Source organism: Mirounga angustirostris, unplaced genomic scaffold (genome assembly GCF_029215605.1).
Source record: "Mirounga angustirostris isolate CCGP_5_RB_7025 unplaced genomic scaffold, mMirAng1.0.hap1 SCAF_17, whole genome shotgun sequence".
Lineage (NCBI taxonomy): Eukaryota > Metazoa > Chordata > Mammalia > Carnivora > Phocidae > Mirounga > Mirounga angustirostris.
In genome coordinates, this window is record NW_026991725.1 from 6,769,002 (window position 1) to 6,785,875 (window position 16,874).

The 16,874-nt window shown below is 50.6% G+C and overlaps 1 protein-coding gene across 3 annotated transcripts in view; it reads left to right on the forward strand.

Moving 5' to 3' along the window:
* RHBDL3 (rhomboid like 3) overlaps positions 1–15,423 on the forward strand; it is a 49,158-nt gene extending 33,735 nt beyond the window's left edge. For 2 of the 3 annotated variants that reach the window (XM_045889415.3, XM_064582165.1), the window contains 3 exons: positions 608–708; positions 8,541–8,601; positions 11,680–15,423. In XM_045889415.3, the coding sequence (XP_045745371.1) occupies positions 608–708; positions 8,541–8,601; positions 11,680–11,951 (434 nt within the window). In that variant the 3' untranslated portion in view covers positions 11,952–15,423. The remainder of the gene's footprint in view (positions 1–607; positions 709–8,540; positions 8,602–11,679) is intronic. The other variant, XM_064582166.1, reaches the window with a different exon arrangement.
* Positions 15,424–16,874: the final 1,451 nt, after the last annotated feature.

The following is a 16,874-nucleotide window of genomic DNA, read 5'->3' on the forward strand; positions in this document are numbered from 1 at the left end:
GGTATGGCCACTGTCGCCGTCCTCAAAGGATTAAAGGGGACCATGTACATAAAGCACGTGGCCAGTGTCTGATGCGTGGTGCCCATGCACTACTTCTGCTTCTGCTACTTTTTCTTTCTCTTTTTTTAAAGATTTTATTTATTTATTTGAGAGAGAGAGCGCACAAGCAGGGGGAGTGGCAGGCAGAGGGAGAAGCGGCTCTCCGCTGAGCAGGGAGCCTGATGTGGGGCTCGATCCCAGGACCCCGGGATCATGACCTGAGCCGGAAGCAGTTGCTTAGCCATCTGAGCTATCCAGGCGCCCCTCTGCTACTATTTCTTATTGCCCTAAACCCCCAGGTGACACCAGGTGAGGCAGAGGCTGCCCTGACAGGCAGGTGATCCCTCCCCTCCACTGGGTCTCCTATAAAAGAAGTTTGAATCAAAGGGTTCTTTCAGCCATAAATTAGGCCTCTAGGGGGCTCCAGGACAACGTGGGATGAAGGCAAGAGGAGATGAATCCTTTTGCTCCAGGGTCTTACCCCCAAGGCTGCTGGATACTAGAGCCTGGGACAGGGGTGGGGAGCTCACTCCAACATCCTTGAATTCCCCATCTCTCTCTGTACCAGGGTCTTTGGCGGTGTCTGTGGCTGACATGACTGCACCGGTCGTGGGCTCCTCTGGAGGGGTGTATGCACTCGTCTCTGCCCATCTGGCCAACATCGTGATGGTGAGCACCTCCTGTCCCAACATGCCTATCTTGGCGTCCCCTCTGCGCCTCAGTCCTTGTCTACTCCCCAGCTCAGACCCAGAAATGCCAGGCAGACCTGGCTGATAGGAGGGTTCACAGATGCTCCTCACTTTCTGTAGGCTCATTTCAAATGGGACCCTTCCATATATGATTCTTGTTTTTTTCTTCTTGGCTATGAAGTTACCCATTTCCCTAATTCTATCCTTTTCCCACTTGACTTTAGAAAATGTTACAATAGGGTCTCCTGGCTGGCTCAGTTGGAAGAACAGATGACTCTTGATCTTGGGGTCATGAGTTCAAGCCCCACTTTGGGCCTAGAGGTTAGTTTAAAAAAAAAAAAAAGGAGATGGGGATGCCTGCAACTCTTTTTTTTTTTTCTATAAGATTTTATTTATTTGAGAGAGAGAGCACAAGCGGGGACAAGAGGGAGAGGGAGAAGCAGACTCCCCGCTGAGCAGGGAGCCTGATGCAGGGCTTGATCCCAGAGGCCAGATCCCAGGACCCTGAGATCGTGACCTGAGCCGAAGGCAGATGCTCAACTGACTGAGCCACCCAGGCACCCCTAAGCGTCCAACACTTGATCTCAGCTCAGATCTTGATCTCGGGGTTATGAATTCAAGTCCCACATTGGGCTCCATGCTGGGCGTGGAGCCTACTTAAAAAAAAAAAAAACTTCAAAAATGTTACAATCCTTGATCCCTAGTGGCAAAATCGGGACTTGAACCCACAGCTCCTGACAATGATTCAAGTGTCATTTCCTTACACCAGCCTCTTACAGTGGTGGGACACTGCCCTTCCTTTCCCATGTTCTTCTTTGCCTTTTCCTGAAAGGCATTCTAGGGTAATTGTTGAGAGCACAGGCTCTGGAGCCAGTCAGCCTAGATCTGAATCCTGGCTACCTGCTTCCTGAAGAGGGATCTTGGGCAAATTACTCAGTTTGTACATCGGTGAAATGGGATGATATGTGATAAAGGAGATAAAGTGAAGATATAACCACTCTGTATAAATGTTAACTCCCTACACCTCCCAGAAGAGGCCCGGGTGGACTCAGAATAGAGAGAGAGTCTGCAAGGCAAGAAATTGGAATCAGTTTAGTAGTCTCAGAGGAGGCCAAAGTCCTTGTTTTAGAGGCCGTTGGAAGGAGGGGGCCTCTAGGCGGGGTCCAGGTCTTTTACTCATCCCCAGTGCCTGGTACAAGGGCTGGACGAATGGCAGCTGGTGCCGACTAAATTTTTTTATTTTAAACAATCTCTACAACCAGCATGGGGCTCGAACTCATGACCCCGAGATCAAGAGTCACATGTTCCACCGACTGAACCAGCCAGGTGCCCCCTCCCCCCAACCCGCCGACTAAATTTTGAATGAAGGAAGGAAGAAATGAACAGTGTCTAGAAAAGGCGTAGCTTCCCTCCAGGGTCCTCCTGTTCTCACCTCCCTCCTCCGTCACTGTCTTCACCCACGTGGCGGATGTGTGAATGCTCAGTTACAACAGTCTGGAGTTCCTAAATTCTCTCGTTTCTTCTTTATTATTGCCACTGTCACCTGCCGGCTCAACACACCATCCCTTTTCTTTTCATCAAAGTCCCCTTTGTACATTGAGAGCGAGAGCGAGAGAGAGAGAGCGCAGGAGAGGGACAGAGGGAAAGAAAAGAAGGGGGGAGGGGAGAGATGGACAGACAGACACTGACAGCACTTGCTACTTGTCTGAATTTTGGCAACTTCGTGTGAGCACCTGAGAGAGAGCCAGCAGGTGTGGGAAAGCTCGTGTGGGTGTGCACGCACACGTGCACTTACACACGCACGTGCGCACACACGCGGCCCGTCTGCTGAGGAACCTGGCAGCACGGGGCTGCCTCGCGTGGCCCTTTTAAATGGGTCATTCTGTATCAGTGCTACAGCCTTCCCCAGACACAGCTCTTTCCCTGAATTCCATCTCCGCCACCCCCCCTCCCCCTGCCCCAGTTCCTTTCTGTAGGGGCCGAGCTGCTAACAAACCCTCCTTCCCCCTAAGATATGCATGTGTGTGTGTGTTGTGTGTGTGTGTGTGTGTGTATGTACGAACAGCACAACAGAGAGAAACAGACGCGAGTTCATAGGATGCCCGGTTTCCACGCCCTTCCCTGCCGCATGGGAAACAGCCCCGAGGCCCCCCCAAGTTCCCGCGGTGAGGCCAGAGCACCCCAAGAACCCTAGGGTGTGGGGTGGCGGTTGAGGAGGGAGGGGTGAACGCCGTTTTGTTCCAATTTACGCTTCTTTCTGGCAAGTAGCCCATGGCCTGTGGCGGTGGAGATGAGCAGTCCCACCGGAGAGCCCATTGCCCTTCTAGAAGGACATGGCTTTCCCTGGCCCCCTGGGAGCTTTGCAGTCCCCGGAGCTTGACATCTGTGGTAGCCTTTCCCTAGAAAGTTGTGTGGTGCTTGTTTGATGGGGAAAAAAATACCTCATGTTCTCATTAGAAAGATTGGTTTCCTTTCAACAAGAGGCCGCCTTTACCCGCAGTAGCTCAGAGCCCAGCACTTCAGAGATGTGTTAGGACAAACCCTATAAGATGGCCATTTTGGCGGGCCAGAAGCAAACATTGGCAGTTTCATGTGGTTCCGTCTGATAGATATGCTAGTATTTTAAATTGCCAAATGAAGATTTGCTCTGTGTGTGTGTGCGCACGCGTGTGCACAATAAAGTGCCTTGTCAGAACGGATAGGCGAAAAGAGCAAGACAGTCAGAAATCTGGATTTGAGTCCTGGTGTCACTACCTTAAGCCTCCGCTCCCTCATCAGCAACCCCTTCTCCACAAGGTAGTTGTGAGAAATACAGGAAAAGGATGGATGGAAAAATGCTTTCCATGTGGCGAATCACCACACAGCTGGGGGATCCAGTGTGTGCACACTTGTGTATGTGTGTATATGTGTGAATGTGTTTGTATATCCTCGAATACATGTAATTTTTATATTTATCCATTTTGCCTGTTATCTGCAGAGAACAATGAGGAAAATGCATCCTTTTTACTTCAGATACAAAATAGAAAAGTGTTGAACACTTCTATTCTCAGGACTATTTAAGTGAGAGATTCTGCCTTAAATGAAAGCATGTCTTATTTTTCATAAAAATATTCTGAGTTCCAGGGATACTTGGCTGGCTCAGTCTGTGGAGCATGCCACCTTTGATCTCGGGTTTGTGAGTTTGAGCCCCACGTTGGGTATAGAGGTTACTTAAAAATAAAATCTTAAAAAAAAAAACCCAAACCACTTAGAGTTCCAAAAAGCTTGCAGTTTATATCGAGGGATTAAGTTCAGAAAATATTTCAACAAAAAAACTGGATGGCATAGACCTGCAATCAAGACTTGTTAGATTAGGGACGCCTGGGTGGCTCAGTAGGTTAAGCGTCTGCTTTGGCTCAGGGCGTGATCCCAGGGTCTTGGGATCGAGTCCTGCATCGAATCCTGCTCCTTGCTCAGCGGGGAGCCTGCTTCTCCCTCTGCTCCTCCCCCTGCTTGTGCGCTCGCTCTCTCTCGCTCTCTCTCGCTCACTCGCTCTCTCTGACAAATACATAAATTAAAAAAAAATCTTGAAAAAAAAACTTGTTAATTTAAATCCTAGAAGTAGGGGCACCTGGGTGGCTCAGTAAGTTAAGCGTCTGCCTTCGGCTCAGTGCATGATCCCAGGGTCCTGAGATCGAGCCCCACATTGGGCTCCCTGCTCAGCGGAGAGTCTGTTTCTCCCTCTCCCTCTGCCCACGACCCCCCACTCCCACCCGTGCTCATGCTGTCTCTTAAATAAATAAAATCTTAAAAAAAATAAATGCTAGAAGTATAAAGAAGAATAATTTATAAATTGCTTTTTGCTGGGGCCCACAGGCCAGCATTCCATTATTAAATATACAAGATGTTTTCTTACACTTCACTCCGTACAATGGATATTTCCCTAAAAAATGTTTGAGATCTCAGTTTTTGCAACAGGACCATATTGTCAAAGCACAAAGAAAGACTATTGTCTAAAAGACACCCGAGATCTCTATGTTGTAAGGCTCATTTTATTAATAAAAATCCTCTTGTAGGACAAGTAATCGCTCCCTAATTTATCTGTGTCATGCTCTCCCTTTCCTTGTGCTGGGTTTTCAGGAAGTTGTTTCTACCAGGATATGTAAAACCATCAAGCTCCCACCTGGGTTTCAACCTCTGTGCTCTTAACTGGTGAATGAGATGCCTAGGGTACTGGTCACCACCTTGTTTGCTGAGGGTGGGTTCTTTCTCACCCTGCAAGGCTCTGGGAGAGAAAAACACGAAAAGGCCTGCAAAAGATGTGTGTTCCCGGGGTCCGCAGGTGTTTCCACATTTATAGCAGCAGTGCTGGCTATAGGGAGATTCTCTTTTCTCTTATTGTTTCACTGCAGCGCATTTTATTGGAGAGAATAATGGGTCGGGAAAACGAAGCAGCTGGTGGGAAGGGGTGATTGTAGTTGAACCCCTCAGTGCTGTGAGACAAGTCATTGACCCATGTTCTCTAAGCTTTGGGGGTAACTGGAGCGGCCAGCAGGGACAGACAGAATGTGACCCTGTCTCCGAAGTGGGGCAGACAGAGCCCTGGACTCATTGTTAACTTACTCTGACCTTGAACCAGCCCTCCTGGACTGATTCTCAGTTTCTTCTTCCCCAAAGTGTAGGGTTGGAGATGTAACTGGATCAACCTGGCCAGTTCCAGTGCCGTCAGGGGCCAGGCAGTGATTCTAAAGGGAGCCGGCCTGGGGAAGCTGGGGAGGCTGGGAAGGCCAGAGCTGCCCGGCTAGACCAAGGTCATTCAGAAGTTTTAAAGGTGCTGTGCAGGGCAAACCCACTGTCTTTGCCTCAGGTCTCGATGATCATATCAGACACTTACATGATGCTTACCACATGCCAGGCAGTGTTCTTAGTGCTTTACACATATGAATTGATTTTACTTTCACAACCCAGTGAGGTAGGTAATTGAGATAGGCACTAATGGTACCCCAGATTTACAAATGAAGACACCAGCCAAAAAGGAGTTCTGAGTCACCTCACCAATGGCTTTGCCAGACCAAAGATATGGAGGGTACTTTTGAAGACAGACCCCAGATAGGGCCTGAAGGGGACATGCATGGACCTCAGCTGAAGGACAGAGTGGCCAATATATTCTAGACTGACCTTACCTGATATTATCACTCAGAACACAGTGAAAGAGACTGACTTTAGGTAAGATGTTCATTTGGAGGGGTTTTATGAGGGAAAGGAATATTGGAAGTGTTCTGTATCACGTTTGTTTTTAATGGTGGTAAAATATACCATAGCATAAAATTTACCGTCTTAACCATTTTTTTAAAATTTTATTTATTTATTTGACAGAGAGAGACACAGCGAGAGAGGGAACACAAGCAGGGGGAGTGGGAGAAGGAGAAGCAGGTTTCCTGCGGAGCAGGGAGCCCGATGTGGGGCTCGATCCCAGGACTCTGGGATCATGACCTGAGCCGAAGGCAGACGCTTAACCACGGAGCCACCCAGGCGCCCCCTGTCTTAACCATTTTTAAGTATCCAGCTTAGTAGTGTCAAGTACATTCTCGCTGGTTGGGCAATCGTCACTACCATCTATCTCTAGAATTCTTTATCTTGCAAAACTGAAGCTCTGTATCTACTAAACAACTCCCCATTCCTCCCTCCCCCAGCCCCTGGCAAACACCGTTCTACTTATTTTCTCTATGAATTCGACCACTCTAGGTGTCTCATAGAAGTGGGCTCATACAGACAGTATTTGTCCTTTGGGGACTGGCTTATTTCACTTAGCATAATATCTTCAAGGTTCGTTCGTTACAACATGTCAGAATTTCCTTCCTTTTAAAGTGCATGATATTCCCTTGTAGCTCCATTCACCCGTGCATGGACACTGGTTTGCTTCCACCTCTTTTGGTTATTGTGAATCATGCTGCTGTGAACATGGGTGTCACTTTGAGGGGAGACTTAGGATCCGTGGGTGGACATCACAGGGAGGCAAAGCCTGGCTAGACGGTAGCAGGAAGGATTTTTCAGTGGTTAGAGCCCCTTCACAGGGCTGCCCCAGGGGTGTCCCAGTGGTGGGAGGGCCATTTTGTCAGCAGGGGGGCAGTAGGTGTTGCCCTTTGGGAGGAGATGGTCTGTCAGGTGACTCCTAAGCACCTGCCCATCCCAAGGTTTCCTCCCGGAAGACCATCAGCCAGCCGAGCTGGGTTCCATTGGGTTGCCAGATCCAATGGAGGCCACCAACCCGTTTTGTTCCCTGTCTTCTGGTGGGGCTTCTCTGTGGGCAGCCACCAGCAGGTGACAACGTTGCCCACCATCTGCTTCTTAGCACAGAACATGTCAGCAAGCAAAGATGAGACTTCCTCACCTGAAGAGGGGCTATGTGTTGCCCATCTCACCTTTTGTGACAAGGGCTTGCCTGTCAGTGGCGAATACTAGGGGAAAGGGAGGCGGTGTGCGGGACGCCGACTGCCTTCTGCAGGATTTCACCCTCTTTTTGGCAGTTGCCCTGCATCTTGCTCACTCCACCGAAGCTTCATAAACATTATTGTATGTGCCAGGGCTCAGGGCCCCTGGTAACGTTCAACACATGTGTTCCCCCAACATCAAAGGAGTACGAGATGTGCCCTCAGCTGGGCCTGGGCCAGGCGGCAAAGGCAGAGTGGGTGGGTGGGAGGCAACAGAAGCCCCTGGCTGTACGCAGTTGCCTCCTTCCCTAGGGCTGCTGTGTTCCAGGAAGATTCCAGACTCGTTTCTGTGTGTGCGTGTATCTGTATAAATGGAATGGTGCTTTGAATGCGCCGTGGGAGAGCCCCTCAAAGGAACCCCATGGCGAAGTCTTTTGTAAAGTGAAAAATCCTTTTGTAAGGTGAATAATTGTACTCTGTTTATCTGCTTTGGAGGTTCAGAGTGTTCTGAGATTCTCAGGGGAAAGAGGGAATTGTTTGGAGGCCCCCTTTTCCAATGCCTGATTCTGTAGAGCATCCCCTCCAAGTGATGTCAAGCCCCTGTTTGAACCTCTCAGTGATGGGAAACTCACGATCCCCCAAGATGGAATGTTCTGACTTATTAGAAATGGAAACATCTGGAGCTTAAAAAAATCCCTGAAGTTTTAATCTATGGAGTCTTCCGATTACAGATTACACTGAATGTGCCCTGTTCTTACCGTGACTCATTTGATACTTGACAACAGTGAACTTGACCCCCAGGTCTTCTCTCCATCCATTTCTCATAGGCTGGATTTTGATTTGTTTTATTATCCTGACGGTTCTGCTTTGACTTTGCTTGGTTTGCTGCCCTGCATCCCCTTCTGCAAACGTGGGATCCAGCAATCACTGCAGTTCTCAGGGGTTGTCTGCCCAAGTAGAGGGGACAGGGCCCTCATCTCCCTAGATCTGGATTCTCTTCCTACTTTACTCCAGCTCAAGCGCTTTTATGACAGTAATAAATTCACCATTGTCTGAAATCTCATGCTGGTGTGATCTGCTCACGACTGCCTCATTTAAGACTTAATGGAGACTATTTTTTTTAAGATTTATTTATTTATTTGAGAGAGCGAGAGAAAGAGAGAGCACAAGCACGAGCCGAGGGAGGGGCAGAGGGAGAGAATCTTTAATCAGACTCCCCGCTGAGCTGGGAGCCAGGACAGGGGGCTTGATCTCAAGACCATTGAGGTCATGACCTGAACCCTGAAGCCAAGAGTCAGACTGAGCCACCCAGGCGCCCCAGTGTTAGGTTTTCTGAAGTGAGATACATCCGTAGAAGAGTGGTCAGATCTGGAACTAATGGCACTTTCTCCTTTTCCCCTAGAACTGGTCAGGCATGAAGTGTCAATTCAAGCTGCTGCGGATGGCTGTGGCCTTGATCTGTAGTAAGTGTGGGCAGGGCAGGCTGGGTGGGATGGAGCCCTGCCCCAGGCCTGGAGGACATAAAGATGGCGCAGTCCCTGCCCTGGAGGCCTTTGTGGTCAAAAAAAAAAAGGGAAACATGTCATCAGAGTGTGACAAAGTAGGGATGTTATGAGAGAAGTCTGGCCCACTCTGCTGCCACTTAGCCTTTCTTAAACTTTGTATTGACGTATAGTATGCACCCAGAAAAATACAGGATGAGTGTCCAGCTCAGTGACCAGTACCCAGATCAAGAAAAATAACTTCTTTTTAAAACATTTTATTTAAATTCAATTATTTAACATACAGCGTATTATTGGTTTCAGAGGTAGAGGTCAGTGATTCCTCAGTCTTATTTGACACCCAAGTGCTCTCCTTAATGTCCATCACCCAGTGACCCCATCCCGCCACCCCCCTCCCCTCCAGCAACCCTCAGTTTGTTTCTGAGAGTTAAGAGTCTCTTATGGTTTGTCTCAAGAAAAATAGCTTCTTCATAACCTTTTGGGTCATGGAGTCGATCCTTTGAGATCTCCTATTAGAAGCTAGAGACTCTTTCCCCAGGATAACTCAAGTATACACACGCATGTACACACACACACACACTTGCAGTTTAGCAGGTGAACAGACTGTAACTAATCCACGAAGCCCTGTGTACAGCGTGTGGTGGGGCCCTAGTCGGGGGAAGTCAGTTCTGCCTGCAGAGGTCATTTTGAGTGTCAAAGACAGCTCAGCGTTCACCGCGGAGGCAGGGTACAAGAGGACGTTTCCGGCAGAGATGCAGCGCGAAGGTAGACACAGGTGTGGGGGAAGGGCCACGGCCATCAGGGCAGTTGACGAGACTGACAGCTTTGGGACTGCGTGTGTTAGTGATCAGAGATAATAGGAGTCGGGTCACGAGGGCTTTAAAGGCAAAGAGAAAGGTTGGACTTCATCCTGGATGCACTGGGAGGCCGCTGAAGGGCTGTAAACAGGAGAGTTACTGGCGGATTTGAGTTCACGAGACTATTCGTGAGACCAGAGGCCTCACAAGAGGCTCATTCTGAGGTGGAAAGAGGTAAGATGTGATGCAGGCAGAAAGAGAGACGAGGGGACACACGGTCTCTCATTCAGTCTTCAGGACACGGTTGTAGAAGAGGGTATTTTCTATAAGGCTAGGTTTGTAGGTAGACACTGGAGCTCATGTTCCTTGCCCACGGCCACCCAGCTGGAGGTGATAGAGGCAGAATGTGGAGCCGACCTGTGCCGTCGCTAATGCCCGCACTTTAGCCAGGCTGGGTGGGAGCACCTGAGCTGTCTGCCTGGATCCACCTGTGACCTGGGGAAGAGGAAGATGAACCAGGACAGACAGGGGCAGGAGGATGGGCCTATGCGGACTGCACTTCCGTCCACTTCCACATCCCTTGCTCTAAAGCCCACAGACTCTTTGAGCCAGGGCAGTGGGGGGCAGTGGGGTGCAGTGAGTGGGGGCGGGGTGAGCATAGCTTCCCTGTCTGCTCAGACTCTGAGTTTGTGTGCAGGGAAGGGAGGAGAAGCCTGCGTCTTTTTTTTTTTTTTTAATAAAGATTTTATTTATTTATTTGACAGAGACAGAGACAGCGAGAGCAGGAACACAAGCAGGGGGAGTGGGAGAGGGAGAAGCAGGCTTCCTGCTGAGCCGGGAGCCCGATGCGGGACTCGATCCCAGGACCCTGGGATCATGACCTGAGCCGAAGGCAGTCGCTTAACCAACTGAGCCACCCAGGCGCCCTGCGTCTTGATGTTTAAAAAAATCCAACTCATAAAAACTAGAATGCTGTTTTGGAGCGGAGGGGGAGGTGAGGGGGGGAAACCAATGTCTTTCAGACCTCCTTTGTGGCACCCAGGGCCTGCTAAGCAAAGGCAGAAGGATGCCCCAGGGCCTGGGGAGGGCTTGGGGAGGACTCAGTGTCGGTCCCTGGCTGCTCCTCTCCTGCCATCTATTGGCCATCCTTGGACTTGCAGGGCCCAGGCCAGAAGATTAGGCGATCCCTGGGGAATGAACATCCCTGGAGGTCCTGGGTGCCCCCGCAGTGGCGACGGTGGAGAGAAGCACACTGGTTAACTAAATAAGTACAGAATTCCCCGCAAAGGACTTTCTTTCACTCGTCAAATTTGCCTTGGTTTCCTCATCTGCAAAATGGGGATAAGAATGCCTGCCCTTAGTGCTCTTTGGTGGTGGGCCGTGAAATGGCCATTTCCCAGCACCTATCCTTTGGAGAGAGTGCATCCCATGGGATTGGCCGACCCAACAAGTTCAGGCAAGAAGAGTCAACTGGAGGATGGGATGGGGGCATTTGAGCATCTGTTAGGAGGGAGACTCCAGCACTGTATTGGGGCCGTGTATCCCCATTCTTTCTTTGTCCTTTTCTCCCTCCATCCCTTCCTTCCAATCACAAAAGTTCTGAGGGAAAGGTTTCTAAGGGTTTTGAAATAGCACACGAAAACACTTTCTAAACTATAACGTGCTAGCACATACTAAAGTTATTACTAATGTTCCAGCAGTGTAGCCTGGAACTCTGCAGATGGGGAAACTGAGCCTCCCAGACTCATGAACGTGGGGCCACAAGCCTCTTTGGGTTTCTGCACAAGCTCTCCCCTCTGCCTGGACTGCTCTTCTTAGGGTCTCCTCTTGATAGTCACGTCTCTGTGCACATTTCACGTCTCTAGGGAGATCTTGCCTGATTCCCCAAACTAACGAATCCCCCCTCCTTAGACCCAGCATTGATTTAAAATTACCTTTTTTTTTTTTTTTTTTTTTTTTTACCCCCTAGAATTTTTCTTACTGGAATTATCTGATGTATGTAATTGATCCTGGTCGATTGCCAGATCTGTAAGCCCTGGGAGAACAGGGGTTTGTTCGTCTGTCTTTCACTTCTCTATCTGCAGGGCAGAGAACAAACAGTGCTCGGCCTAGTGGGCAGTGAGTGAACTCACGGGTGGATGGGTGAGTGGGTGGCTGGGTGGCCGGATGGCGTGCAAGGCCTCTCCCTCCGCCCCTGCCCAGCGGCCCTCCTGTGACTTCTCTGTGCTTCCTCCCCTTGCAGTGAGCATGGAGTTCGGGCGGGCCGTGTGGCTCCGGTTCCACCCATCGGCCTACCCCCCGTGCCCTCACCCCAGCTTTGTGGCACACTTGGGCGGCGTGGCTGTGGGCATCACCTTGGGCGTGGTGGTCTTGAGGAACTACGAGCAGAGGCTGCAGGACCAGTCGCTGTGGTGGATCTTTGTGGCCATGTACACGGTCTTTGTGCTGTTTGCTGTTTTCTGGAACATCTTCGCCTACACCCTGCTGGACTTAAAGCTGCCACCCCCTCCTTAAGGCTCTGGGGGACCTAGGTCAGGGGTGGGAGGGCCTAGCAGCAGCAGGAAGGAACATGGACTTTCTTGTTCTCAGCACCAGCTCTGAGAGGCCAGGGAGGAGAGGACGAGATGCTGGGCCACGGTGATGTTGGTGTTCAGGTTTGGACAATGGGGCCTCTTTTTCTGAAAGGCGCCTGCTGGATGAGTTGGATGCTGCTACCATTGTTTTTCTAGACTGTTCTGAGGACATCAAGCCAGGGCGAAGGCCTGGGGTGGGGTAAAAGCAGCCCTCCCCTCGGGCTGGGCTTGTTCTATGTGTTCAGGCGACGCTTCCCTCGTCACAGACTGAGCAGTAGCCTCCTCCCTCATCCCCACCCCGAGATGTCAGGAAGATCCGAGGGTGGGGTAGCCAGGCAGGCCCTTGTCCAGCCCAGAGATACAGTTACAGGCCAGGAAATGTTCGCTCTACAGCTGTTGGGTTTGGAGCTCTGGAGTGGAGGAGGGCCTGGCGGTGGACATGTTGGCTTTTGGTGTAGGAGAGCCCAGGGTGTGCTCCTGGTGGTGGACACTGGGGCAGGCAGAGGAGGGAGATACTGTAACTCTAGGCCTCACTCTTGCCCTGGGGGTATCCAGTAAGAGAAACCCAAGTAGGAGGGAAAAAACTTCATCCCAAGCACTACCCTTGGCAAGGCCCAGTACCAGCTTTGGGTTTCTCCCTCCCTGTCTCCCAGAATGCTGACAACTCATATTGGTGCCCCAGCATCCCATGCCCTGCCTTGTTTTTAGAGCCTTTTCCTTCCCTTCCATTGCCCTGACCCTACATTGTGCCTCCCCTTTGGTCATGGGGATGTGTGTGTGTGTGTGTGTGTGGTTCGGTGGGTGAGGACATCCATCGGATGGTAAGAGATGCCATGGGAAGAACGTGAGGGAAGTCAGAGGCTGCAGAGGAAGCCCATGAGGGGCGTGGGGGTGTGTGGAAGGGTCTGCATGAGAGGAAAAAAGGCACTGAGAAGTGGGAGAGTGTGACCCCTGAGGATCTGGCTTTCGGCAAAGCTAGCCCCTTCTTTCCCATTCCTCATCCTTTCCAGGCGTCTCCCTGAAAACCATTGACCAGTGGGAGACTTGTCCTCAGTGGAGGGAGACCTTGGGCCCTCCTAGGGATGCTCAGGATGCCACGGTTGGCCTTTGCCAAGCTCCCTTCTTGTTCCCCTCTGGAATGACCTTCACATCTGAGATGGTTCTGTTCTGTTTTCCATAAGAGGGAAGGAACTTTGGGGGTGTCAGAGAGGCTGGGGCAGGAATATTGAAGCCATGTGTCCACTGAGTAGGGGGGACAGGAGGCTGCGGTACAAGAAATCCCAATTTAGGGGAAAACTGCTTCTGGACAATTGTTGGGTATTTGGATGAGGGTCAGAGGTGAGGGTAGCCCAGAGGCACAGATGCTCAGAGCTTGGAGGGAACTTGGCTATTGTCAGGTCCATCCCCACCCCAAGGCACAAGTGGGAAAATGAGGCTAAGGGAATGACTCCCGAGCAGGAGCTGATACGGGCCCTGAGGAGAGGGGGAGGGGAGGATGGCTTTTGACAAAATATATGATTCCCTGTATACTGCTCTTGGAATTCCCAACCACTGACAACCCAGAAGGACAAAGAACTCCAGTCCGGGAGGCAGAGGGACTGGGTCCATGCAGGGGCGAGGGCAGGAGCTTAGTCTGGAGTCAGCCGGGCCAGGCAGTTGGGGGTCTTGGGCCGCTGTGGCTTCCTGTCCTCAGTGATCACATGTGAATGGACAGGGTCTCCATGCAGCCCCAGCCTATGCCAAGCCCTTCCCCCTCTTTGCCCAGTGCTCAATAGATTGTCTGGGTCCCCACGTGTGGCTCCTGAGGTCATGCTGCCCTCGTGCTGGTACAGTACTGAGGACTGCCAGGCCCAGTTGGCACAGGCCCAGATCGGGGGCTGGGCCGCGTCACCCTGAGGCATCTTGTCTGTGTCCTGCCAGCCTGTCTCTGCCCCACTGAGGGAAGGGTGTAGCTGGGAGAGTCAGCTTCCTAGGAGAGGAGAGTAAGTTGGAACTGGGGCTGAGAGGACTTGGGTAAGGATGGAGAGGGGGGCCCTGGCCATGGGCTGCAGCCCCCTAAACCTGAGTGGTGCTGTCCCTCCCTGGAGGAACGGAGGCAGCCGGTGCCCTCGGGGAGGCAGGGCGTCCCTCCAGGCCCCCCCATATTCTGGGTAGTGGGCGGAGGGAGTGGAGAGTCCCCCCTGCCTTCGTCTGGTGCGGCCTGGAGAGGGGTCTACCTCTCGCAGGGGTGAGAAGAAGCCTCTAGAAAGACCTCAGAGAAGCACCCAGTTCCCTCAGGGCCGCAGATGGGAGCTTGCTACCAAGAAGGACTGCCTGAGGCGAAAATCCCATTTGCCATCCTGTCTCAGACCACCAAGGGAGCCTCATCTAGCCTCAGGCCACAGGCCCCAGCTGTTCCCTGTCAGCAGGGTCCAAAAGGAACCCCAAAGTTCTTTGGTCAGCTTCACACCCCCCTCCCCACCCTCGCCCAACCATCAGCTCCAAGCAGGGCCACCCAGTGGGGTCCACAGTCACTCCATACAACCCAGGTCTCCAAACCAGGACCAAAGATCATTGTCTGGTAAGAAAGGTTTCCGTTTTGGTGTCTGACTTTCTCCTCAGCCAGTCCTCGCACCCTCATCCCCAGCACCCTGCTGGCAACCCGTCCCTATCATCCCTCCTTCCTGAGCTCGTACAGCCACTGGCCCAGTGTGCCTCTTGGGACTGTGGAGGGTGGCTGGCCTTCCATCCACGGGACACGGAAACTGAAAGCTGGGGATTCCCCAAAAAGCAGCCATAGATTTGCTCGCTCGTTAAACGGAAGTGGAATCACAGAAACTAGGGAAGGGAAAACAAGTCTTCAAAGGAGAAATTTGGCTTTAATGACACCATTAGTCATTCATTTTTTTAATTAGGAAAAGCTCCCTAATGAGGTGTTTTTGCCAGCTAATAGGACTCTCCATTTCCACCAGGACCTTTCTTACTCAGAGGATTAGGGGAGTCATTGCTCACCTAACCCAGATCTTCCTCCAGGGTCCAATTTCGTTTTCAAAGAATGCAGATTCCTGGGTGCAGTGGAAGCCCTTTCCTGGCATCCTTCATGTTGCTCCCAGGGCTGGCCAAAAAGCACCAATACTCCTCTGCCTTAAAAAAACGGTGCCCATCCCTGAATTTCCGCACCCCCCCAAAGGACTTGAGTAAGTGGGAAACAAAAGGAAACACAAGCTGCAATGTTTGTTTCTAAATATTTTTGTATTGTGTACATTCTGTATATTTTTGTTGTAACATATTATTTGAACACAGATTCCATTAAAGATTTTTTTTTTTTTTAAAGCCATCGGTGACTCAGGAAGTGACCTGAAGGGCTAGCACCGGAGCCTGTTTTGTCTCTGTCTGGGTCGGGGAGGTGGGAGGCGGCACATACAACACAGCTCCGGGGGTCGGTGCTTGGTGCTGGTGCTTCCAGCTCGGTGGTTCTTAACCGTTCTTGAATTACTGAACTCTTTTGAGTGGTTGATGGAAGCTGTGTTTTCTCTTGCTCTGAAAATGCATGGAGAGACAATGTGGAGGGGGGAGGTGGTGTGTGAATAAGGAAACTGGTCCGTGGTTTCAGGTCAAGAACTTCTGTGCCCGCTGTCCTGCCTGGCACCCCGTCTTCCTCTCCTCCTCTTACCCTATACTCTGACGGGAGATTAATATTTTGACTACTACTATTGGAGTGATCTTTGAAATATCTAGGCGCTTCCTTCTTTACCCCAATAGTCTATTCTTTAGGTCTTTCTAGGGGCAGTCAACACCTGGATCTTGAGGAAGGGATAGGAATTTTCTCAGGGTGAGAGGACATGGTTCACATACAGAAGGGGAGAGTGAGAGGGGCATAAATGGTAAAGTGTAGTGCTGGGTAAGTTTAATAATCAAATGGGCTTTGAATGGATGCAGTCTGAGAATTCAGTGAAGTGTTTTCTCCAGCTTTTCTAAACAGATGGCAGTATACACAGATTTGCCATTCATAACTGTTAAATTTTGTTGGGGGATTAAACGACCCTGTTAAATTCAGCATGGGAGCTGTTTCCCATAATGTTCTGTCACATCAGTTTCCTGTAGGTCATTGAAAAACATTTCTAAAAGCTGCAGAAGGCATCCCAGAACAAACTTGAGAGTAGAGCTCAGACTCAAGGTCAAAGAACTCATTTCTGTTTCCTGTGTGGATAAATAACTCCCCTGGAGGGAAAATCAGGACACTGTCTGAACCCCAGTGTACCCCCCAGTCAGTTCCAGGCTCCATAGCCGGGGCGCTTACTGGCAAGCCCCCTGGACAGCCAGAAGCTGTTTAGCTTTGGCCTCCTATCACTTCTCCCTTGACTTTTCTGGTTCCTCCCTCCTACCAGAGTCTCATTCTTCCAATAACTTTGTGAGACATCTACCGGTGATAAGTAACTATGAAGACAGTTTACTGATGACTTAGTATGTGCTGGGCACTGCACGAGCCATTTTCCACAGATTATCCTCATTTAGTGCACAGCTACTCGGTGTGAAGTGGGTATCAATATGCTCATATTTATATGAGGGGCAGGCTTAGGGAAGTGTGGTGACTCCCGGGTACCTTATGGCATAGATGGATTCCCACTGTGGTTCCCGAGTTCATGCTGTCACTCCTCGGCTGTTTGTGTGGGACTTTAAGAGCACGAAACCCGTGGAAGGGCCAGGGCGTTCGTTTCAAGATCCAGTCTCACTGCATTAGTCACAGTAATGGACCTTGGAATATTCATTCCGTGCTCACTTGATAGGATTTCTGCTTTATCAGCCATCCTCAAATAGTTTACAAGAAAATCCACAGCTATGAATTCATTGTCACTCCCTATCACCGCCAACTTCCGGAATCTAG